Below are 24,305 nucleotides of genomic sequence, written 5' to 3' on the forward strand. Positions count from 1 at the left end.
TTTATTTTACAGTCTAGACTCAAACGAGTGAAAAATTGCGATATCTGCGATGACCGAGTCCTGAACAATAAAAATTGACCAGCAGGGAAAGAAAAGGAAAAGATCTCAACTCTGGCGGTTGCCTCCAGGACCTGCACTAGAAAGGACTATTGAGTGTAGACTAAGTGGTGGACGGGATGGAGGCACTTATCGTATTTATAGTGCTTTCCGTATCCGGAGCATTTGCTTACAAATGCTCCTATGAAAGGCTCTGGTTTAAAGTAGGGTCTTTGTTTGACATTATATCAACTTCCTCGAAGAAAAATGTCATTCCGTTGGCAAGCAAAATGGAAGTTGGCTCGAATGAGGATGTGTCTAGTATGGGTAATTTCATAAATAAATTCTACACAGAGTATTCTTTACCCTCACATAAGGTACTGCAATCACTGCGAGTCCTTTTTTCATTAGCAATGATGACGTATACAGTAACCATAGAGATTATTCTATGGCAGATTAAGGTTGCTGGAATGGACAAGGAAGTTACTTTCATAACGACTTGGGTGTGGCCTCTGACTGCAATCATGCTATCCTTCATACTAATTTTATTTCAGCCCTTTTTCATTATAATATCGTTACTGAATAAATTCTACAATGACAAGTTCGATATCGATAGGTTGATAATAGTGACATGCATAATCTTGTCCACACTTATTGCGCTGTTAAGTTACATAAATATTGGACCGTTCCAGTACACAAAAAATATTCTAACTAGATTGTCCATCGGAGGCGTCACAGTCATGGCTTCCCTATCTGGGTTAGCCACTGTTTCTAGTTTATACTACAACTTTTTAGTCATCTGGCACAAGTTTCGTAATACACCAATGTCAGACCCCAGTTTTAGAAACATCAACAACAGCAACAATAACAGTAAATCTCTCTTATGGACAACAGACGCCTATATAGAGGAAAAAATCCAAGATTATGAACACAACATTGAACAAAATGTACAAATATTAAGAAGTTTAGAAGAAGAGGTCGGAGAAAACTCAACTTTTAAAGCAGAGTTGATGGAAAAAATCGCCTGGTATCAACTGGAGCTTGGGAAATTGGAAGCATTATTACAACAGTCCCCTCAGGTACGCACTTTTAAGAAAGCTTTTGAAGTCGGGTTTATCATATACTGTCTTCATAAACTAATAATAACTTTCCTGAAAAGAATCCCCTATATCATATACCACTCGCTCAAATATCCAGATGACTACGATTATGAAAATTTTAGTGAAAATGCAGCATCCGATCCTTTAGCCATTACGATAGCAAATATTTTGGATTTTTCGTTTTTCAGGTTCAATTACCAGCACGATCTCGATTCGTTAACAAAACAGATATCGTTATTTTTGTCAATTTCTCTCTTTCTTTGCTGTCTTTCTGCTGTCAATACCACCATCTCCTACGTTGTGACCCTTTTGCCCATAAAGTTCCAGATTCTTGCACTTTTCGCCATGCAGAATGATGACACTGCTAATGTACTTCCAGAGTACACCAATAACTCTTCCTATAAGGGAAAAAAGAGAAACTATTCTCAGGAACAAAAAGGAATATCTTTGATAAAAAATCTGGTGGTGTCAGAGTTGACTGGCGTCTACGTTTTGGCTACAACGCTAATGGTTAGGTCCCATCTCCCTTTTGAAGTATCACAAAGATTAAAGGAGCTATTGGGTGGAAAGTTTACCGTCCCAAACATTGTCATAGATTCTTGGTTTGATGAAGTCTACGCTTTTGCATGTGTGTTTACCTTTATTTGCATAAGAATTGCAGAACGAAAGCTTTCCACCAAAAAAGTCAGTGTTGAATAACTGGAGTAGTATGTCGATGTTCGATGTTTATGAGATATGTATTTATAAAATTAAATGTCTGTCGGGTAGTTTATGTAGGGATGAGAAAAGTAGTATAGGTTCATGAAGAAGTACAACTTTTTTTCATTTATGCAAGGGCGTAAAAATTATGGATGGTTACTACTAATGATCAAAGTAACATTAATGCAATAATCAACCAAGAAGAAGCAGAGGGGCATGAACATGTTATGAATACAAAAATTCACGTAAAATTTGATCGTCACTTAAATTTTCCTTGACAATCATATAAACACCTATTAATAGGTTTGGAAAACGCTTGGTGAAGTAATCGTAAAATCCATCGGGTACCGGCCCCATTAGTTCTGCTATATCTTCAGGTAAATCCATAAAATGATGATATTTATTCCTAAGTGCTCTTAATAGATCCATTAACTTTGATGAATGGTATTTTCTGTACCTTTCAAGGTTGTCCATGAATGTTTTATCAAACTTGACAGTCCAATCTCCACTGGGTATTACAAAGTCAGAACCGGCGTCAAATTTCATTAACAGGGCACTTGGAGGGTCTCTGTTTTCAATTTCAAGCCTATCACTAACTTTTAAAAGGAACTCCAATTTTTTCGACTTTGGCCAAAACAACGGATGCCTTAGAACTTTCATAGCAGTAGGTCTTTTTAACGGATCGTGATCAATCATTTGGGAGATCAGATCTGTAGCTTCTGCAATTAAGGATCTATCATGTAGACATTTCATTTCATCAAGACTGAATATTCCTCTTATGATATTGCTTTCACGTGAATATTTATCTCCAAATGGATGCTTCCCTTTGGATAGGATATAATAGAATACACATCCCATAGAAAAAATATCAATAGATCTTGTTAGCCTCCTCTTGGTGAACGGATCATAAAAAGAATCAGATGAAACTACTGTATGCCTACTAGAAGAGTGTTCCGTTTCGACTTGGCACTGCAAATTGTTTGATTCTTCAAGCAGCTCTGGGGCCCTCCAACCACTTGTGCCAGAAGGGTTATTCAAATTTGTTCTAAATGAAGACTGACCAGAGTCTAGTTTTTTGCAAAGACCAAAGTCTGATATCAAAATTCGAAGATTTTCTGCTCCTGTTTGCTGATCGGCAGTAAACCTACTCGAAGTAGAAACGAGAATATTTTGAGGCTTTAAATCTCGATGGATAATCTTTAAAGAATGTAAATGTGCTACCCCGGACGCTATTTGTCTCAATAACGAAATTGGATTATACTCTTTCTGTAATTTCAGGTTTTCATCTGATACATTCTTAGACTCCACCAAATCTTGAAGGTTCAAATTGCAGAGCTCTAAAGCAATATACAAAAATCTGTCTGTTGTTTCTGAACAGTAGTATCGTATGACGTTAGGGTGATCATCGCTTTCAGTCAAAAGTTTTATTTCCATTAAAGCTATGTCACAAAAATCAATTAACATTCTCTTTACCGCAACAGGTCTTCCTTGAAAACTTCCCTGAAAAACTACTGTTCCTGATGAACCGTAACCTAAAATTTTTTCGGATACTACCAAATTTTTTAAAGATTGCTCAAAGTTTGGTATATTTGCAATGCGTGATTTTCGGCCCTTTTTGCCTCCTCTCGAACCTCTTTTCCTCTTCTTCTTTTCTGTGGTTAAATCTAGTGATTTTTCATCATCTTCATCAGCATCATCGTTATCTTTTTCAGATTTTAGACTTCCATCGTTCACAGCACCTTCAAAAACAACTTGCTTCCCTGATTTCATATCGAATGGCTTGGTTACATTTTCCGATGAAGAGGGACAATTTAGCGATTTCGACTCAACTATGGGGATTTCCTTTTCAGGCATAAATCCAATTTTGGATAATAATACATATAGTGGCGGCAAAATTTTGAATCTTTGTAGTATTGCACAAAAAATGAGAAATAACAACAGAAATACTCCAGTCTCTATAATTCGATATACTAGACTTCCAAACTTCAGTAGCAAAGAATTTTGGTTCTTTTCATCTAATTCTCTCGATATTTGCTCGTGTATCTTTTTTCTATATGCCTCAAGGTCTTCTGGTGACATGTATTCCTTTAGTGAATTCATCTCGTTATTCTGATGTAAATCGGTTGTATCAACGGACGAATCAATCATCAGAGGTGGATATTTGTGCGTAGTGTCCAAACTATTCGTTTTTTCATAGTTTTCATAAAGGTGATCATATTCATTATTATATATCTGATGAACACCCATGATTGCGTTCTTGAATAAAGTCTCATCTTCAAAAATTGAAGACACCCTCCAACGGTCACTGGAAGCGTATCTTGATATGGGAGCTGATTCGACTAAAGATGGAAAATTCTGACTAGATAATGCAAACCAGGAGAGGTTCGAAGTCTGATCCAAGTAAACTTTGTTACTCGATATACTTTCATGATCACCAGGATTAAAGGGATGCGGTACCAGTATATTTTCATTGGTGCGGAGATCATTAAACACATCGAAAAGCCCAACAATAATTCCGGGGAATGTCGGAGAAACCCATCTAGCAATTCTAAAATCTAAATCGCTTGCTAGCAATGATTTATCACGGAAAGGCGCTATGCACATGCCGTCCTTTGAAAATGTATTCTGAAGCGCTAGGGGAACATCTAAAACATTTTGCTGCCATGTAGAGTAAGTGACATTGTAGCTTGCTCCATCATAAGAGTGAATTCCCAGCTCAAAAATAGTTTTGCCTATTACAATCATATTTTCACATTCCTGAAGTTTTATCTTCTCCTCAGGTGAGCAATCCACACTCTGGCTCCCGAAATACCCGTTTTTTGAACCAGGTCCGAACGCTGATATAATTTCACCATTCAACATGTTTATAGTATACATTATAGTTCTCATCGATCCAGTGTAGACCTTTTCATCTTCAACAATTTTTCCAGAGTCATTAACCACAATATTTGTTTTCAAGTGCAGCGGGGAAGTTGATACAAGTTGTCGTATGGATAAAGGCAGTTTTTGTAACCCTTGATGGGCGTTAAAGTAGTAAATGTTCCCATCACCGAAAGGTTCTATAATCAACGTTTCATATGTTTCTAACCTCGAAGGTTCTTGTATTTCTATCAGAGGTTGAAAATTTTCTGGTTCGATTGACCATATGATATGACCATTTCTTCTATCTACAGCATGAAGTCCACCCTCAACGTCGGCTGCGATTAGTATATCTGATAAACTCAGTTCGTTCAAGGAACGATTCTCCAAATAGGGTACACTTATAGAATTGGCAGCCCTACGTCCTTTTTTGTTAGCACGTCGATTATCAGCAGTATTCAATAAGTTAGGAGTTGGATATGAGCTGAGTTTCATATTTGGTAAACCTTCAGTGGTTCTTGGAGCAGGAATGGGCGAGTTTATATTTTTATCCACACCATAGTTGAAATTGAGCTTTTTAGTGGAGGCAACTTCATCTTCCACTATCTGCCGCCTTGAGGTGCGAGACGACAATGGGATTGAGCATGAAATGATGGATGAAAACACACAAACGAGCAGTGTCAATACTAACATGTTTCTTCGAAGTAGACGCATTTTTCAAAGTGCTAAAATATTAATTCCTCAGATATGCTGTTTTTTTAATGTGTATGAAGGGTGATATGGAGAAAAGTGATAATGGACGTGGGGAAGAGGAAAACGATGCTTTGTGAATGAGAAAAAAAAGTTACTTAGCAGATTACCGATTATTAACAGTGCCAGTTATAGTGTAGATTTAATTGTGTAAAATTAATATTGTTATAGACTTTTCACTGTTAGTTTATGTGAAGTTGGCTCATTGATCTCCTATGATATGTTTTTCGTTTATTTCTTGTTACTATGTGATTAATCTCTTTTTTTAAATTTTATTGTTGGAATAGTCGAAGGTATTGCCCGAAGAGGCTTACGCTCCGTCTTGATTTTCGGCAATAAAATAGCGAAAACCTATTATATAACAGAGGGTAATAAAACCTCAAAACTACAACTATCAATATATTTCACACTACGCAGCTTAATTAGTAACTGTATAATAGCATTTAAGTTCATTACTTCTTTGTAATTTTATCTTTTTTTTTTTTTATATAGTTTTCAGCGCGCAGCAGAGTTTCATTGGAACGCTTCGCACGTTGGAAGAATAGAACTGTCCCTAAAAGCCCATTAGTCCTTCATTGAATAACCGATCTCTTCAAAAACATCCTTAATTTTGCATTGCTTTTCATCAGCAATTATTTGGGCCAACCTTAAACCGGCATCTCTCAATTCGTTGTACTCCTTTAACTCTTTAATGTACGTCGAGGAAATTTTTTTTGGTGTCTCATCACTTTGACAAGTTCTGTTAATAACAGAAACTAAATATTTTTTGTTTGTTATACCGATTTTTGCCGACTGGAAAAAATAGCTACATACTTTTTCTTTTCTTTAGACAATTGCTCAAACATCTTTATCAGGTTGCCATTCATACTTTCGTATTCCTGTATCTGTTTTTGCTTTTTATTTAACTGTGTTTCCAAATAGTTCATACTTGCAAGTTGTCTTCTGTTTATGGCAAGGATAAGACCATTGCTTTTAATTTAAAATTATTCTTATACTCTGTCTTTGCATTTATGAAGCAGAAATAGAATAGCCGCCATTAGGCAGAACAATTCCGTCTGATGTGATAATGCAAAGTGTGCCTGTCATCTAACTTAAAAGGAATCAGGCCAACCGCTACAGGATATGTACTAGATACAATTACTAAATAATACAAACAGAATATATAAAATGCTATTAAGATAGATCATTTGCGTCCCTCTCAATGTTGTCCAACATAGTTTTCATATGATTTAGTTGCATTTCTGTTATTTTGATACTTTCTGATAATTGCTGCAATTTGTGTTCGTCATCGTTTCTCAACATAGCACGACCTCGAGGTGATATTGCACTCCCTCTGTTACTGATCCAATCCCAAATATCGCTTTCCCTTCCTACAATAGGACTCTTATCCCTTGCGTAATTTACATTTTCTCTCTTCTTCTTAGATGATATGGCGTTTTCATATGAGTTATACAGTGTGCCGAAACTGGGCACGTAATTATATTCTTGACCATCAATCAGCAGCCTTCCTGGCTTGATGATTTGAAGATTATTTTTTTCTTGAAACACGTGAAGCCGAGGAGACCAGAAAAGCATAATGGTCAACCCCAAGATCAAGAATAGTTTTTGAGGACTCAGCAATTTGTTCATAAAAATTTCTGAACTAAAATTATTCTGAACGAAATCCAAAATATGAGTTAAAATGTCTTTATTATCATCGCTCTTACGGCTTTCGGAACTTTTCTGTTCAACCTTACTATGGAAAGGCCTATGTTTATCATGACTCTTCATTACTTTCTTCACCGGTTTTTTGCTTTTTGCCCTGCTAATAATGTCTCTTAACTCGGATAGCATGTAATCGACAGAAACCTTCTGACCCTCAACAGATCCTTTCTCAATTGCACCTTTCAAAAATGATTTACTTGTCCAGTTGATTTTTGTTATAACGGTCATATTCGTGGTGTCATGCTGCCCCCAGAATAGAAAGATTTTACTTTCTACTGCAAAATTGCTACCAGAGGGGACGTCTGGAGTTTTAGTTGTTTGTGTCACCAAAACATAGTTATTGATATCCATGTGTTCAATAGACTCGGTTAGTAAACATTTTGTTTGCTTAGGTCCGATAGAATTGTTCAATTTCTTCGTGTACTCATAGTGTCTTGAACCTCCTTCAACCAACGAAGGCGTGAATTTTGGTATCGTTTCCACATTGACATTATTCTTATCTCTAGTGATAACTTTCTGCATATACTCTGTATTCGATCCAAATAGCAATTGGACCACGGTCCCTAATGGAGCTGGTATATTCTCATTTTCCCTTATAATAGAGTCATCCTTATCCTTTTGAATATCAGGCTCGGTAGGTGCATGTGAGCTAGGTTCCATTTTCGGTAAAGTTGATACTGTAACAGTGTTCTCCTTCGAAGACCTTTTCCTTTTGGTAGCAGATCTTGTTAAAATATTACCAAGCTCCTCCACCAATATCTTTGTTGCATCCGTTACACCATCAAATGTACCCTTTTCAATAGGACTTTTGATCAAGCTTTTACCTGTCCATTCAACAGAGACATACAGTTTTAGTTTTGTTTCATTGTTGTTTGCCCATGATAAAAGATAAACTGTTCTCACATAAAATGAATTTCCAGAAGGAACATCCGGAGTTTTTGTTGTTTGCAAGACTTGAACATACTCCTCTAAGTTAAAGTGTTGAATGGTTTCAGTTATCATGCATTTAGTTTTACCGGGTCCAATGGCACCTGGTGTTGTTTTTACGTAGGAATAATCTCTCTTTTTACCTTCAGAAACCGTGGGTGAATCAACGAGAACAGGGATTGGCGAAATATCACTATTCTTTTGCGCTTTTAAAATGGCCATAATATAACTGACATCTTTCCCGAATAATATATTGACAACCCGCCCTAACGAAGCGTGTATTGTTGATTCGTTAACTAATTTTTCATTGGGCGCTGGTTTGTATACTGTTTCTGTGGGTGAGTGAATTTTTGGACCTAGTGGTGGAATTCCTGTTCCATAAGGGGTGTCTGTTTGTAGAGGCATGGGTAAATCTTCCGGCTTTCCTATGCTGACGCTTGATGTCATGTCGGTAGAATCAGATATGTTATTGCTATTATCGTAAAGATCGTCATCATCATCTCCATAATCATCGTAATCATCATCGTAATCGTCATTTTCATCATCACTGATAGAATTGGAGCTGCTATTAGTGTTATTACTGTTGCTACGAAACCTCTTTCCCAAAATTATTTGATTCCATACTTCAGTAATTAAATCATATGTAGCATCTCTTGAAGTGAAAGAGGCAAACGTGTATTTTGTGTGTAAAGTGTCTATAACGATCCCATTAGGGAATATTCCTGCTGTGGCCCTTTTCTCTATTTGAACGATTGTCTTGAACGGTATAAAAACGGTACTTACCCAACCAAGGATGTTCGAATAAAATCCAATATGTTGATCAGAAATATACATTCTGCCTTGCAAAAGGATATCTCTTGACAAAGCACAACTATGGTCTAAAATCAACCTTTCATTGGGGCTGACACCAGAGTCCTTGAATATTGCATGGAATTCTGCATCTTTCTTTTCGCTCGCGTATTCGACTCCCTTTATTCTAATGCTGGATTGTCTACCATTTTCCTCCGATGGCTCAATGATATTTACGGGGGTAGATGAAAAGCTTTTACTAGAACTTCTCCTCAATCCCGAAGATGGACGACCGTTGGACATACTAGGTCTCGGTATGATGGTCGATGCAATATCAGTGCTGTTTTTTACTTTGTTTAGCGAATATTTCAGTGCCGTCGAAGGTAGTACTTTCATTCCCATGCTAATGCTTCCGGGGGAAAATGACCTCCTGTTAAGAAACTTCTTGGACATTTCCCTAGGTTCGCGGTCTTCATACTCCGGGTCGTTATTCGTTAGGCCATTAGAGGAGTTGAAGGACAATCTTTTTTTACAATCTTGTAAAACGTCGCTACTGGTGTTTTGTTTATCTGCCATTGCGCTAATCATTGATTTGGCTCTTCTTCTAGGCTTGACTCCATCTGTTGTAGAGGAACTGACTACTGACCATTTGGAAGGAACAGTTTTTCTTTCCAAATTACTTTGTTGTACCGGGCCTCTGCTGTCAAGGTGATCCGCCTCTGGCAGCGATTCTGCTGACATTGCCTCTAACCCTTCAAGAGTAGCTTGAGAATCATCGAAGTGCTCTAATTTTAAGTTTCCAACTCCGGGGGTAGGCTTATCATGAGAGTGCCTGATGGGTTCGAAAACCACTTTCCTGGCCATATCATCCGTCATCTTTCTAGTGTCATCTAATGATGTATCATCTCCTGAGATAGCATTAGAGCTTGAATGTGAGTTCGAGTGAATATGGCCTTTCAAATTTCCAAATGCCAATCTAGATAATGATGATGGTTTACTTTTACTTCCTGCTTCCGTTGTATTAAGCTGTTGGTTACTTGGAGTTGATGATTTGGATGCTGCAAGAATATTGTCTAAATTTTTCAAAAATGGGCCATCGCTTTCTTTTGTCGATGAAGTGTTTTTATTGTTAGTGCTATTTTCGGAAAGGGCTCCTGATATATTAGATGAGTTTTTTTTCCTGTCCTTTGGTTCATTCCTGGAAATTGTTCCATTGTCAGCGTCTTGTACGTTTATTTTGGGAATGTGGCTTACGGCATTATGGGCGAAGGAAAGAAACGTTTCAAAGGCGGTATGTTCATCATGGCCGTCTGGAGTTTTTTCCTCAGCTTGATTGCTGGACCCTTCTCGTTTCCCACTTTGCAGTTTTTCCTTTTCTAATGCCTGGACGGATAAACTTGGTACAGAATTTGAATTCGAGTTACCATCCTGAAAGCGACCCTTCAATGAACCTGCCGTCAAATTCGTGTTTGTCTTTTCAAGCCTGTTTGTTTCCATGGGATCTATAACGATTGGAATATTGAATACACCTTGGCTATGCGCTAAGGAAGATGCCGCCGCCTTTTGAGATCCTTTTGCAGGAGATTCCGTGAAAGTTTCGGGCTTAAGTAAAGACGGAATATCCGGATTTCCTCCTACTCTTCTGAATCGCTCAGCACTGGCTGTTGTGCTAACATTCTCTCCTGTAGTATTATTTAAAAAATTACGATCCTTCTTGTGCTTACGTTTGACTCCAATTGTCCTTAAAAAGGCAGTGCCCCAATGGTGCTTCTTTTTTGAATCTCTAGTCATTACTGTATATTTTCAACACTATCCATGGAGAGTAAGAACCACACACAGTAGCAATAATTTAATATCAATGGCAATAGCAACGAAATTACAGTAGATACCGTGAGCCAGCAGAAACAGATTGATATTTCGTATTTCAAGAAGGCAGAATCATTCAACCACCTACCGTCCCCCAGGAGGACAGATCCCAACGAGGGACCTTTGCGCCCAATTCTACTCCTGCAAGGGTTTCACTTAGAAATGCTTTTGCCAAGGTAAAGGACCCCTAAGACTAGAATGAACTACGCCGGTCCGTCCGGCCGTCATACTCCGTGGAAATTTACTTCTAAAAGGAGAAACAGCGATCTTTGCCGCATAAAGCCAGCCACTACTGGCGTGGAAAGATTTTTAGATTAGAAGACAATACAAAGCGGCAACGTCATAACCTTGGTATTTATTGGGCAAGCATTTTCATATCAGCGTACATACACCAGCAATGGGAATGTAAAGAAGAGTCGTTACTAGCATATTTTCTATTCATGCGGGTACCCAACATGTCACGTTTCACGAATTCTCGTGCAGTTTTTCAGCGATGAGCTAAGGCAGATGGTTATGGACTGTGCCTTCTGTAGTCTGTGGAAGAAAAAACTGGTTAACAGCCTACAGTAGAAATCGATTAATATAAACATATATCTAGCAACGTAACGGAGTATTAGATCAGTAATGGAAGATATCGAAAAGATAAAACCATACGTTAGGAGTTTTTCAAAGGCGTTAGACGAGCTGAAACCAGAAATAGAGAAACTAACGTCGAAGTCACTGGATGAACAGCTGTTGCTATTATCTGATGAGAGGGCTAAATTAGAACTAATTAATCGTTACGCGTATGTATTGAGTTCTCTGATGTTTGCTAATATGAAAGTCCTAGGCGTCAAAGATATGTCTCCTATACTCGGCGAACTGAAAAGAGTAAAATCATACATGGATAAGGCTAAACAATACGATAATAGGATAACCAAATCCAACGAAAAATCGCAGGCAGAGCAAGAAAAAGCTAAGAATATCATTTCCAATGTTTTGGACGGTAATAAAAACCAATTCGAGCCCTCTATAAGCAGGAGCAACTTTCAAGGGAAGCATACGAAATTTGAAAACGATGAACTGGCAGAGAGTACAACGACTAAGATTATTGACAGTACCGATCATATAAGGAAAGCAAGTAGTAAGAAAAGTAAAAGATTGGATAAAGTTGGAAAAAAGAAAGGAGGGAAGAAGTAGAGGTCGACGTATACTGGTACATGAGTGAAAAAATGATTAAAGGTGATGTGAGAGCACAAATGCAAAAATGCTTATAGGGTTTATATACTTTTATAATAACAATAAGAACTCGTTGAAGTAACTAATATGTGTATATGCTATTCTTGTAGTTGGCAGTGAACACTTTTGTGTGAATTGACGTTATATAAGACTGTAGAAATATCTAAGAAAAGAGAGTTTTCATAAAACCCTTCAAGCTTAACTACCAAAAAGCATTCATACTTAGAAGTTGAAATGCACGATGATGCCAAATTGATGAAAAAAGCTAAAAATGCATTTCAGAAGGGAAGAAAATAATAAGCAACATAACAGAGGGAATAGGTGCGCTTAGTCTTGTTGCTGTAAAATTAACCAATTATTCTTGTATTGTTCTAACGATCCGACCATTTCATCCTGAATACTTGTCTTCCTGCCAGCTCCTAATTTTTTATCGTGAGTGGAGCCAGCGAAAGTTTGAGCATAAATTTCATAAGGACCGAAAATTTGCCTTTCATCCGGGGAGGTTGACGAGGATTCGTTGTCACCACCTTCCATTTTGCCATGTGCCATCTTGTCACTTTCTCCTTCGTATTCTTCGTCTTCGAAAATTATGGCGTCATTGTTAGAGTCTGCGAATACGTCTTCATTTTGCAACGCAATCGTAGTGCTTGAATGATTACGAGGTAATAAAGGTTTAGGGAAGCCAACGAAGGAGCTTTTAGCTCCTGGTGAAGAGGACAACTTCTCGAGTGCTTTATTCATATGCAGTGGGTTAGATTCATTAGCACTGGAACGCCTGGAATTGTAAGATCCACCAAAATTAACAGAATTATGCGAAACTGACAACGTGGCCTCGTTACTTGTCTTCATATTCATAGGAGGTACCTGTGTTCCCAAGTTGAAACTCTTCCTATGATGAGGTGGAACATAAACCCCATTTTTAAATTTTTGTTCCATACTGAGTCTACGCTCCTGCTCTAGCTCCTTAGAGTCAGATGAGTGTGAATATCGATTGCCAATATTACCTGTTAAAATTGGATCAATTGGTCCAGAAGATAAATTTAAATGTGCTTCAGATGATGCTGGTGATTTTAGTAAATCTGGTAGTTCATTAGATTCATTATTGTTATTGTTGATATGCAATGATGTTGTCAAAGGAGGTGGAATATATTGTCTATGATATTGATTAGTGGTACTATTGGTGTCGATATGGTTGTTGTTGCCATTGTTATTGTGATTAGTGCTTGCGTGAACAAATACTTCATTATGGCTACCTACCGTTGTATGCGGTAAGTGATCATTTATAGATAAGTTGTCCATACCATTGACGAAATCATGATCACCTTCTTCAAGAGTGAATAAAACGTCGTCTGAATCGTGATCGCCCTCAGAATCCATACTATCCTGAGTGTAGTGTTCCTGGTATGAAGGCTTCCCACCTAAAACGGTAGAGATATCAGGAGCAGTTGATTGCGGAACTCTTAAAAACTGATTCGTTGGGCTTACGTGATGGTTCCTGGCATTTGGTGGAATATAAGCGCCTGGTGAATGTTGAACTGTAGTCGTAGAACCACGCCTTGCATAACCATTTATAGAACTATTGTTGTTATGATTATAGCTCATGTTGTACCTTGAAAGTGGTGACTTACCGGTATAACTGGAGGAACTTGGTCTTCTGTATTTGTTAAAGTTTTTGTTCCAACCCTTTATATAGCTATTACCATTGTTAAAATTATTATAATTACTTCCATGATTGTTATTGCTGTTGTTGTTATTATTGTTGTAATTACGATTCTGTCTGTACTGTTTATTGTTGTTGTTGGAAAACCCCTCCATATACCTGTGCTGGACACTTGGAGGAGTGAAAAAATCTCTGGTGTTGAATTCATCCCTTGCTTTGTAATCGTGGAAAAAATTATTCATGTGTGTATTAGGCGTTGGTATGCCAAGAGGCTTCCTTGATTTTTTCAAAATTTTACTTTTCTTTCTATCTTCGATATTGACTGGTTTGGAAAATTGATTATCAGTTCTTCCGTACTTATTGCGCTTCTTAAATTTGAACTTAGGAGCAGATTTAGCCCTTTCATGAGTAGATAGTGTTGTATTATAACCCTGGTTGAAAAATTTCTGTTGTTGTGTAGACGGTTTTTTAAAGAAGCCGCTTGCAACATTTTGATTTTGAGAGACATCTGACCGTTTCCTTTCATTCACATTATTGAAATTGAAATCCTTTTTAAATTCAGGCATATGTTGTTTGTTACTAGATGAAATAGGAGTAGGTAATGATACCGGTGCTGAAGATGGAGGAACAGGCTGAGGTGGCAAACCGTCAATCATAGTTTCTTCATATCCTTCATCCAAGTTATTATAGTATTCATCGTCTAATGTATACTCAGATAAGTTCTGTAGTTCAGTTCTCATCATTTTCAAGTCTCTATTAGCCGGATCGATGGTTAAACTATACCTTAATACTTGAAAGAAATCATAAGCCATTGTCGAAAATACATCAAACAACGCTTCTCTATTAGCAGCAAAATAACAGAATGACTTGTCGGATTGATTGGCAATACTAAAAGGATTCTTATGGAAAACAATATTAAGAAACACAATTCCCATAGCCCATAAATCCACTTTGGCACAGTCATAAGGTTCCTTTCTTTCCTTGATATCCAAATTACTATCAAAAAGTTCAGGGGACATATATCTTTCACTACCGACATTTCTATCCATAGACGTCTTATCTGTAGTAGCCAATCCCCAATCTGTAAGCTTAATTGTCCAATCAATTCCAGAAATTAAAATGTTCTCAGGTTTTATATCACGATGATAAATGCCCTTGTTATGAACATATTCAATTGCATCCATGATTTGTGTGATAATATGAGTGATCGATTTGGTTTTCTTAGGCACAGCATCGGCTTTGATCGCCTCATATAGGTCACCGCCAGAGCAATATTCCATGATGATGTAAGAGTCGAAGAAATCTAATAGAGCAGCAATATTTTGGTGTCTACCAATTTTTGTTTGAATATCAACTTCATACATGGCTTCGAGACAAATGTTATTAGATAGTCTTGATTTAACTTTCGAAGAAATTAGGGACTTTTTGTGTTTGTAGAGATTGTGTTTCTTCTCTCTACTTGACCCGTTATTACTGGAGGCATTACCATTTTCATTTTCATGGCGATCCGTATCAACTTTCGTGTCTTCATCATCATCACAATCGCTACTATCACAATCATTTTCGTCGTCCTGAGGCCCATCGTACTGGCCGTCATCTTCTAATTTGAAAATGTATTTGACTGCAACCAATCTTTTCTCTCTAACATCTTTAGCCAATGATACATAACCATATGAACCTTCACTGATATCCTCTATTTTTTGATATCGATTATTCAAAATACCTCCTTCTTTGTAAATCTCGTAATCTAAAGTCATCGAGTTTCAAAAAATTGTAAGAAAAAAATATTGCACTAACTTTACGTGTCTTTTTGTTTTGTATTTGAAATTTCTAAGTTTTTGGAAGTTTTTAATTTTTTTTTTCCTTTTTTATTTTAGGTTAAAGTATAGTGAAAGAATAGTAGGGTTAACGGAGAGAAAGAATCCGGTAATATGCAGTCTATAAGGCCTATAAGATTTGATGGCGGGTATGAAGCAGGTTTTTTTTTTTTGGCTTTTTCTTCTAAGAAAAAATTTATAGAGAAAAGATGTCTTTAATTATAACCTATTCTTTTTTTTTTTGCCAGCTAATACCAGTAAGTTTTGTTTTTTTGCGACACTAGATTGGAAGAGTAGAATCAGAAAATGAACCTTCTGTAAGTATAAAGAAGTCTTTTTTCTCTTTGATACTACTGTATTCGTGGTGTCCCTTTTCAGAAAACTATAGCTTTGAGCCTGTATGCTATTTTTCTATTTCCTTCTTTGCAGTTCTTTTTTGAGCAGAGAACAATATCCGGGTCACGTGAAAGTTAGATAAGCATGCAAAGATAGCCAGAGAGATTTCGAAGTTGAATAAAACAAGGGAATGGGTCACTTGTTATATTCTTTACAGATTGAGAGTGCAGTAATATTCTGCGGACGCCAGTAAGTACTGTTTGAGGTTGTATTTTTATAGTAGAGGACACTTGAGACTGTGTAAAATGCGCTCACCAAAAAAAAGGGTCTGTTTGCGATCAACAAACAAATAATAAGATAAGTTAGGGAAAAGAAAGGTGAACACTGTTGCGGAATGCGTGGACTGCTTGTGTAAAAATGCTAGTAATGAGGGAAGTGTGGACTTGATATGGCCTGTTGTGGAAGCCTGAGAGTTCTTTCACGTGCTGTGTTCGGCCCGCCTATATAGGGACAAATTGTTAAAAAGATAAATAAATATAATCTGCCTCGGAAGGGGTTGGGAACGCCCGGCAGTAGCGATGAGGGTAACGGGACGATATTTAGAAGTGAATGCTGAAATAAATGGTGTGAAGGCCTCTTGTATGTCGTCTCATATAGGGCTAAAACGAAGCCATCGTGCACAATGGTAAGTTCATTCAGTGTTCCCATGCCAGTAAAACGGATATTTGACACATTTCCGTTACAAACATATGCTGCGCAGACTGACAAGGACGAGGCCGTTGCATTAGAAATACAGCGGAGGTCCTACACATTCACAGAACGCGGTGGTGGAAGCTCTGAGTTGACTGTGGAGGGGACGTACAAGCTAGGTGTTTACAACGTTTTTTTGGAGGCAAATACAGGGGCGGCATTGGCCACAGATCCATGGTGTCTGTTTGTTCAGCTTGCGCTGTGTCAAAAGAATGGTCTAGTCTTACCCACGCACTCGCAGGAACAAACCCCATCGCATACCTGTAACCATGAAATGCTCGTTCTGTCCCGTCTTTCTAACCCCGATGAGGCCCTACCTATTCTAGTTGAGGGTTACAAGAAGAGAATTATAAGATCCACCGTGGCAATCAGCGAAATTATGAGGTCTCGGATACTTGATGATGCTGAGCAGTTGATGTACTATACGTTGCTGGATACCGTGCTGTACGATTGTTGGATCACGCAAATAATTTTCTGTGCCTCAGATGCGCAATTCATGGAATTGTACTCTTGCCAGAAGTTAAGTGGTTCGATAGTCACTCCATTGGACGTAGAAAACTCTTTATTACAGAAGTTGTCCGCAAAGAGTTTGAAGATATCCCTAACAAAGCGGAACAAGTTCCAGTTCCGCCATCGAGAAATCGTCAAGAGTATGCAAGGAGTTTATCACAACCATCACAACTCCGTTAATCAAGAGCAGGTCTTGAACGTTTTGTTCGAGAATAGCAAGCAAGTTCTTTTAGGTTTAAAAGATATGTTGAAAAGCGACGGGCAACCCACTTACTTACATCTGAAAATTGCAAGTTACATTCTTTGTATAACGAACGTTAAGGAACCCATAAAGCTAAAGACATTTGTTGAAAACGAATGTAAAGAATTGGTCCAGTTTGCACAAGACACCCTGAAGAACTTCGTTCAGTAATCACTTTCAAGCTGTAGTATGTAAACGATATAGATGAAGTTTTCGTGTGTATAAATATATGAACTCTAGAGTGTTGCATAATTTGAAACACAGCATTTCTTTTCGGAGAGCTCGTTTCAAAATGAAACAAACGCCGTTGTCCGTTTTCGTCTCAATAGAAAAAGTGAAACAGATAAAAATTGTTTTAAAAGAAACGAATTTGCAACATCTTAAGATATATCAAAACTAATACAAAACAGCCTAAAAAAGATTGAACAACTCTTCGCGGTCAGGTCTCGACACCATAAATCGAAGTACTCGTACGCTAGTTTTCTCGCACATAGTACCACTACGTTCCTTTTACAATTAGATTACTTCTTTTTAGTTGACTTTTTTGAGACGTTCGTGCCATTCATAAAATAGGAAAAGATAACAGGTAAGCACTGAAGACTTGTTTTATAAGTGTCCCAAGCGAGACCTAGAGTGGATATTGATATTTCTCAAACAAGACTCGTCGAAGAAAACACACTTTTATAGCGGAACCGCTTTCTTTATTTGAATTGTCTTGTTCACCAAGGATGAAAGTCCAAATAACCAATAGTAGAACAGAGGAAATCTTAAAAGTTCAAGCTAATAATGAAAACGATGAAGTCAGTAAAGCTACTCCGGGCGAAGTTGAAGAATCGCTAAGGTTAATCGGCGATCTAAAATTCTTTTTAGCCACAGCGCCGGTAAATTGGCAAGAAAACCAAATTATAAGGCGATACTATCTGAATAGTGGACAAGGCTTTGTCTCTTGTGTATTTTGGAACAATCTATACTATATTACAGGTACTGATATTGTCAAATGTTGTCTTTACAGAATGCAAAAGTTTGGGAGAGAAGTAGTTCAAAAGAAAAAATTTGAAGAGGGTATTTTTTCAGATTTAAGAAATCTCAAATGTGGTATAGATGCAACTTTAGAACAACCAAAGTCCGAATTTTTGTCGTTTCTATTCAGAAATATGTGTCTGAAAACCCAAAAAAAGCAGAAAGTATTTTTTTGGTTCAGTGTAGCACATGATAAGTTGTTTGCGGATGCGTTGGAAAGAGATTTAAAAAGAGAAAGTTTGAATCAGCCTTCAACGACTAAGCCCGTTAATGAGCCCGCCTTATCTTTTTCATATGATTCCTCATCTGATAAGCCTCTCTACGATCAGTTACTTCAACATTTAGATTCTAGAAGACCATCTAGTACAACAAAATCAGATAATTCGCCTCCAAAATTAGAAAGCGAGAATTTTAAGGATAATGAGTTGGTAACAGTAACTAATCAGCCGCTTTTAGGCGTTGGCCTCATGGATGACGATGCGCCAGAATCCCCCTCTCAAATTAATGATTTTATTCCTCAGAAATTGATTATAGAACCCAATACTCTCGAATTGAATGGTCTCACAGAAGAAACGCCTCATGACTTACCCAAGAATACCGCTAAGGGCAGAGACGAAGAAGATTTTCCTCTCGACTATTTTCCTGTATCTGTTGAATACCCTACGGAGGAAAATGCGTTTGATCCGTTCCCTCCACAGGCTTTTACGCCAGCTGCCCCTTCCATGCCTATTTCCTATGATAACGTGAATGAAAGGGATTCTATGCCCGTTAATTCTCTTCTTAATAGATACCCCTATCAGTTATCAGTGGCACCCACTTTCCCAGTGCCACCATCATCATCGAGGCAACATTTTATGACAAATCGGGATTTTTATTCATCTAACAATAACAAGGAAAAATTGGTATCTCCTAGCGACCCTACCAGCTACATGAAGTATGACGAACCAGTTATGGATTTTGATGAATCTCGGCCAAATGAAAACTGTACAAATGCAAAATCTCACAACTCTGGCCAGCAAACTAAACAACACCAATTATATTCTAACAACTTCCAGCAATCTTACCCAAACGGAATGGTTCCAGGATACTACCCAAAAATGCCGTATAATCCCATGGGGGGGGATCCTCTACTCGATCAAGCCTTTTATGGCGCGGACGATTTTTTCTTTCCACCAGAAGGATGTGATAACAATATGCTGTATCCACAAACTGCAACTTCATGGAATGTTTTGCCCCCTCAAGCTATGCAACCAGCTCCAACCTATGTTGGGAGACCATACACACCGAATTATAGATCGACACCAGGTTCCGCGATGTTCCCATACATGCAAAGTTCAAATTCCATGCAGTGGAACACTGCTGTTTCACCTTATAGTTCGAGAGCACCATCTACAACTGCTAAAAACTATCCTCCTAGCACATTTTATTCTCAAAATATAAATCAATACCCACGGCGAAGAACTGTGGGAATGAAGTCTTCACAAGGAAATGTTCCAACAGGTAATAAACAATCTGTGGGCAAGTCTGCAAAAATTTCAAAGCCTCTACATATTAAGACAAGTGCTTATCAGAAGCAATACAAAATCAACTTGGAAACGAAAGCCAGGCCAAGTGCTGGTGACGAAGATTCTGCTCATCCTGATAAGAACAAAGAAATTTCGATGCCTACTCCGGATTCCAATACTTTGGTGGTCCAGTCAGAAGAAGGTGGAGCTCATTCACTTGAGGTAGATACCAATCGAAGGTCCGATAAAAACCTTCCAGATGCAACCTGATATAATATAATTTTTGAATTTATGATACAAGAATTAAAAATGCGGGCCAGAATTTAATATTAAACAATACTCAGAAGAAAACAACAAGGACAATCTGTTTTTATAAATAAAACAATCTTATACAAGACTAGAGCAAACAAAAAGCAAGAAAAAAAGGTAATAAATGTAACAAATCTATTAACGTTAGAAAATAACAAAAAAAAAAAAAGAAAAAGATAATATAATATAATACCTTTATATATGTGATTTATCTAGCGTCACAGTATGTAATATAAATATCAATGAGTTTCTTAACATGACCTCCAAAACTACATGATCGCTTAGTATTACAATATGTGTTTATCCACTATTTTGATACCAACGTAGTATTGCCTTTTATTTTTCAGAATGGCAAAGGCCATCGGAAAATTTTTCCACCAGAAAAAGCGAGATTCCTAATTATAAGGTGAAGGCATCGATGTTCATAATAGTTAAAAGTTGTAATCAAAAAAGAAAAAGGTGCAGAGATAAACAAAGTTAATAAATGACAAAATCAAGAAAGCAGAAGCAAAAAAAGCAGGATTTTTTGAGAAAAAAGTTAAAAGTTGGTAAGCCAAAGGAAAAAGCAAGGAATGCTACCGATACATCTTTCGTTTCCAAGACTATTTCTATTAGAAATCAACATTTAGACCAAAATCCACATGATTTAACAAAACGGCTAACGCTCTTAAAGCATCATAACATCAATGTGAGAAAGGAAACATTAACAACATTCCAAAAGTCAATACCGTCTATAATAAAATCTCGACTTATGACACCATTACTTACTCAAAGTATACCGTTGATTTGCGATGAATCGCAGCAAGTACGTCAGGGACTTATTGATCTCGTAGATGAAATAGGTAGTCACGATGCGGAGATTTTAAAATTGCACTGCAACATTTTTGTCTTATACATTAACATGGCAATGACACATATTGTTACACAAATTCAAGCAGATTCTACTAAATTTCTCTCTCATCTGTTGAAGTATTGCGGAGATGAAGTGGTTAGGAAATCTTGGGTAAAACTTTTGAACGGTGTCTTTGGAGTGCTCGGTTGGGGACAGGTAGGGAAAAATGATAGCGCTAGCATAGTGCAAACGAAGAAGCGAAACGCCAAATATGTCACTATTCATCTCAATGCTCTGTACACTCTTGTTGAATACGGATGTCAGGATGAACGCGCTAGAAGCGACGGAGACACGGCAGAGACTACAGAGGACAGCGGTACGCTACGAAACCCATATTTAATCCCAGATTATCCGCAGCCGTTTGAGCACTTGAAACTATTTACCAGAGAATTGAAAGTTCAGGATGCTACCTCCAGTGGAGTAAATGCCACACTACTGTCATTGGCAACACAGGATATCGATACTCGAAAAGCGGTATTTATCGAACAATTCCTGCCTATAGTACGTAAGAAAATCGAAGTAATTATCAAGGAAGGTGGTGAATGTGGTAAAAGTGCAAACAAGCTTAAAACGCTGCTTGCAAAAATCTTTGATTGACGTTTCATAAGAATACAATATATAATTGATAGATTGTACTTTTTTTTTTGTTACCCTCAGGAGAGGCAGGGCGAAAAATGCAGAATCTTGGATTTTTTTTAAGTAGATCTAAGTTTGTTTATTTTTCAAATACTATTGGCACAAAGGGAAGGGCTTTTCAGGGATTATTCAGATTCGAGTTGGTGGTGAAATTGTGTGTGCGTACATCCTTATATCAGAGCTTTCCTTTAGTGACAACATTTAAATCGACGTGACCTTATTCGGGTAGTCAAACACCGAACCATATTCTTTGCCCTTAGGTTACTTTCCCTTCATTTTATCAGCTTAGTCGATTAAGTTCGTGTCTATATCCCGTCAAAAGTTCCTAATACATTGCGGGTACAAATGTCCTATAAACAAACAACATATTATCCTAGCAGGGGTAATCTGGTAAGAAACGACTCATCTCCGTACACTAATACTATTTCCTCAGAAACCAACAATAGCAGTACAAGCGTATTGAGTCTTCAAGGCGCATCTAACGTGAGTTTAGGGACCACTGGTAACCAATTGTACATGGGCGACTTGGATCCTACATGGGATAAGAATACCGTTAGGCAAATTTGGGCATCTCTGGGAGAAGCGAATATTAATGTCCGGATGATGTGGAATAATACGCTTAATAATGGGTCGAGATCATCAATGGGTCCAAAGAATAATCAAGGATATTGCTTTGTTGATTTTCCCTCATCTACTCATGCAGCAAATGCACTTTTAAAGAATGGTATGCTTATACCCAATTTTCCAAATAAAAAATTGAAATTAAACTGGGCTACATCCTCATATTCAAACAGCAACAATTCTCTTAACAACGTGAAGAGTGGTAACAACTGTTCTATATTTGTTGGAGACTTAGCACCAAATGTTACAGAGTCTCAATTATTTGAACTTTTCATTAACAGATATGCTTCTACTTCTCATGCCAAAATTGTGCACGACCAGGTTACCGGGATGTCTAAGGGCTACGGTTTTGTAAAGTTTACCAATTCTGATGAACAACAGTTAGCTCTGTCAGAAATGCAAGGCGTATTTTTAAATGGTAGAGCCATAAAAGTAGGACCCACATCTGGTCAGCAGCAGCATGTCAGCGGTAACAACGATTACAACCGTAGTTCTTCGTCACTAAACAACGAAAATGTAGACTCGAGATTTCTTTCCAAGGGTCAATCATTTTTAAGCAATGGAAATAATAACATGGGCTTTAAGAGAAACCATATGTCTCAATTCATTTATCCAGTCCAACAGCAGCCGTCTTTAAACCACTTCACTGATCCGAATAACACCACTGTGTTTATCGGAGGATTGTCATCACTGGTGACTGAAGACGAATTACGTGCTTATTTCCAACCTTTTGGCACGATAGTCTATGTCAAAATTCCGGTAGGCAAATGTTGCGGGTTTGTCCAGTATGTTGATCGGCTATCGGCTGAGGCTGCCATTGCTGGGATGCAAGGGTTCCCCATTGCAAATTCAAGAGTTAGACTGTCTTGGGGCAGGTCTGCTAAGCAAACAGCGTTGCTTCAGCAAGCCATGTTAAGTAACTCTTTACAGGTTCAACAACAGCAACCAGGTTTACAGCAACCTAACTACGGATACATTCCATCCAGTACGTGTGAAGCACCTGTTCTGCCAGATAATAATGTTTCATCCACGATGCTTCCTGGATGTCAAATTCTGAATTATTCTAATCCATACGCTAATGCGAATGGATTAGGCTCGAACAATTTCAGTTTCTACAGTAATAATAATGCTACAAATACGCAAGCTACTAGTTTACTGGCTGACACTAGCTCTATGGACCTCTCAGGCACGGGTGGCCAACAAGTTATCATGCAAGGAAGCGAAGCGGTTGTTAACAGCACTAATGCAATGTTAAACCGTTTGGAACAAGGCAGTAATGGTTTTATGTTTGCTTGAGCCACACGTGTATATAAAAATGTTTGTTTTCCTTTTGGCCCTTTTTCTTTCTTGGTATTTTCTTTACTTCAGTGTTAAATTGTATTTGGTCTTAGGCTGACGGTGATATAACAGCGCTTTATTTTCTTTTTTTCATTGCTTTTTATCGTTTTCAAGATTCCATGTCCTTTTATTAAGTCTTTTTTGTATCGTTATAGTTGCGTTTTTCCTTTTGATTTTCATTTCTTTCAAGGTTATTGTTATTCTTAATTCAATTCAAGATTGTACGCTTTTAAGCATGTTTATGATTTTCCTTTATTACTTCCATTTACCTTCTTTCCATCACTACTCATTACGGCCTGTCAATTCCTTTTTTGCGTCACCTTCATTTTTTCTTCTCTGTTCTTTTCTGTATTTGTCGAAAATTTTATATTGATGTATCTTAATTTTATTTTTAGTATTATTATACTGTAAATGTTTCTTACTGTGTCAAGATTTCCCGTTGCGCTATCTTCCAAGACTACGTAATGCGTTTGTCTCTCTATTCATGTTGTCTCTGTATAGGGGCACGGCGAATTCCTACTCCGTGTCTCTTCTCCTATATCTTTACACCAAATTTGGCCCATTTTCATTCCCCTTTACGTAGTAGCGGTTTTCGGCCTGCCGGTGCTACGCGTTTCTATAGCTAGTTTCGTTTTCTCACAAATAAATCCTAGCAGGAGGAAAAGAAAGCGCAGGTTGAAACTCCGTTCAGAAGAAGAAAGCCACTCTTTGAAAATACTGCC

The 24,305-nt window shown here is 37.7% G+C and overlaps 11 protein-coding genes across 11 annotated transcripts; 7 read left to right on the forward strand and 4 right to left on the reverse strand.

The window, feature by feature from the left end:
* Window positions 1–176: 176 nt before the first annotated feature.
* Window positions 177–1,835, forward strand: YHR078W (uncharacterized protein; the record flags this gene model as incomplete). Its single annotated transcript, NM_001179208.1, has 1 exon — window positions 177–1,835. The coding sequence occupies one exon, from the start codon at window positions 177–179 to the stop codon at window positions 1,833–1,835; it is 1,659 nt and encodes a 552-aa protein (NP_011945.1).
* Window positions 1,836–2,060: 225 nt separating this feature from the next.
* On the reverse strand, window positions 2,061–5,408 carry IRE1 (bifunctional endoribonuclease/protein kinase IRE1; the record flags this gene model as incomplete). The annotated part of the gene is made up of 1 exon (NM_001179209.1): window positions 2,061–5,408. The coding sequence occupies one exon, from the start codon at window positions 5,406–5,408 to the stop codon at window positions 2,061–2,063; it is 3,348 nt and encodes a 1,115-aa protein (NP_011946.1).
* A 600-nt stretch (window positions 5,409–6,008) lies between these two features.
* On the reverse strand, window positions 6,009–6,370 carry SAE3 (Sae3p; the record flags this gene model as incomplete). The annotated part of the gene is made up of 2 exons (NM_001180026.1): window positions 6,009–6,171; window positions 6,258–6,370. The coding sequence occupies 2 exons, from the start codon at window positions 6,368–6,370 to the stop codon at window positions 6,009–6,011; spliced, it is 276 nt and encodes a 91-aa protein (NP_011947.2).
* A 247-nt stretch (window positions 6,371–6,617) lies between these two features.
* On the reverse strand, window positions 6,618–10,655 carry LAM4 (Lam4p; the record flags this gene model as incomplete). Its single annotated transcript, NM_001179210.1, has 1 exon — window positions 6,618–10,655. The coding sequence occupies one exon, from the start codon at window positions 10,653–10,655 to the stop codon at window positions 6,618–6,620; it is 4,038 nt and encodes a 1,345-aa protein (NP_011948.1).
* A 699-nt stretch (window positions 10,656–11,354) lies between these two features.
* LRP1 (Lrp1p) lies at window positions 11,355–11,909 on the forward strand (the record flags this gene model as incomplete). The annotated part of the gene is made up of 1 exon (NM_001179211.1): window positions 11,355–11,909. The coding sequence occupies one exon, from the start codon at window positions 11,355–11,357 to the stop codon at window positions 11,907–11,909; it is 555 nt and encodes a 184-aa protein (NP_011949.1).
* A 366-nt stretch (window positions 11,910–12,275) lies between these two features.
* KSP1 (putative serine/threonine protein kinase KSP1) lies at window positions 12,276–15,365 on the reverse strand (the record flags this gene model as incomplete). The annotated part of the gene is made up of 1 exon (NM_001179212.1): window positions 12,276–15,365. One exon carries the CDS (start codon window positions 15,363–15,365, stop codon window positions 12,276–12,278), a length of 3,090 nt encoding a protein of 1,029 aa, NP_011950.1.
* A 1,078-nt stretch (window positions 15,366–16,443) lies between these two features.
* On the forward strand, window positions 16,444–17,433 carry SAM35 (SAM complex subunit SAM35; the record flags this gene model as incomplete). Its single annotated transcript, NM_001179213.1, has 1 exon — window positions 16,444–17,433. The coding sequence occupies one exon, from the start codon at window positions 16,444–16,446 to the stop codon at window positions 17,431–17,433; it is 990 nt and encodes a 329-aa protein (NP_011951.1).
* Window positions 17,434–17,990: 557 nt separating this feature from the next.
* On the forward strand, window positions 17,991–20,057 carry STE12 (homeodomain family transcription factor STE12; the record flags this gene model as incomplete). The annotated part of the gene is made up of 1 exon (NM_001179214.1): window positions 17,991–20,057. One exon carries the CDS (start codon window positions 17,991–17,993, stop codon window positions 20,055–20,057), a length of 2,067 nt encoding a protein of 688 aa, NP_011952.1.
* Window positions 20,058–20,580: 523 nt separating this feature from the next.
* IPI1 (Ipi1p) lies at window positions 20,581–21,585 on the forward strand (the record flags this gene model as incomplete). The annotated part of the gene is made up of 1 exon (NM_001179215.1): window positions 20,581–21,585. One exon carries the CDS (start codon window positions 20,581–20,583, stop codon window positions 21,583–21,585), a length of 1,005 nt encoding a protein of 334 aa, NP_011953.1.
* Window positions 21,586–21,969: 384 nt separating this feature from the next.
* Window positions 21,970–23,541, forward strand: NAM8 (Nam8p; the record flags this gene model as incomplete). Its single annotated transcript, NM_001179216.1, has 1 exon — window positions 21,970–23,541. One exon carries the CDS (start codon window positions 21,970–21,972, stop codon window positions 23,539–23,541), a length of 1,572 nt encoding a protein of 523 aa, NP_011954.1.
* A 506-nt stretch (window positions 23,542–24,047) lies between these two features.
* Window positions 24,048–24,209, forward strand: YHR086W-A (uncharacterized protein; the record flags this gene model as incomplete). The annotated part of the gene is made up of 1 exon (NM_001184553.1): window positions 24,048–24,209. The coding sequence occupies one exon, from the start codon at window positions 24,048–24,050 to the stop codon at window positions 24,207–24,209; it is 162 nt and encodes a 53-aa protein (NP_878089.1).
* Window positions 24,210–24,305: the final 96 nt, after the last annotated feature.

This window comes from Saccharomyces cerevisiae, chromosome VIII, assembly GCF_000146045.2.
Source record: "Saccharomyces cerevisiae S288C chromosome VIII, complete sequence".
Taxonomy (NCBI): Eukaryota; Fungi; Ascomycota; class Saccharomycetes; order Saccharomycetales; family Saccharomycetaceae; genus Saccharomyces; species Saccharomyces cerevisiae.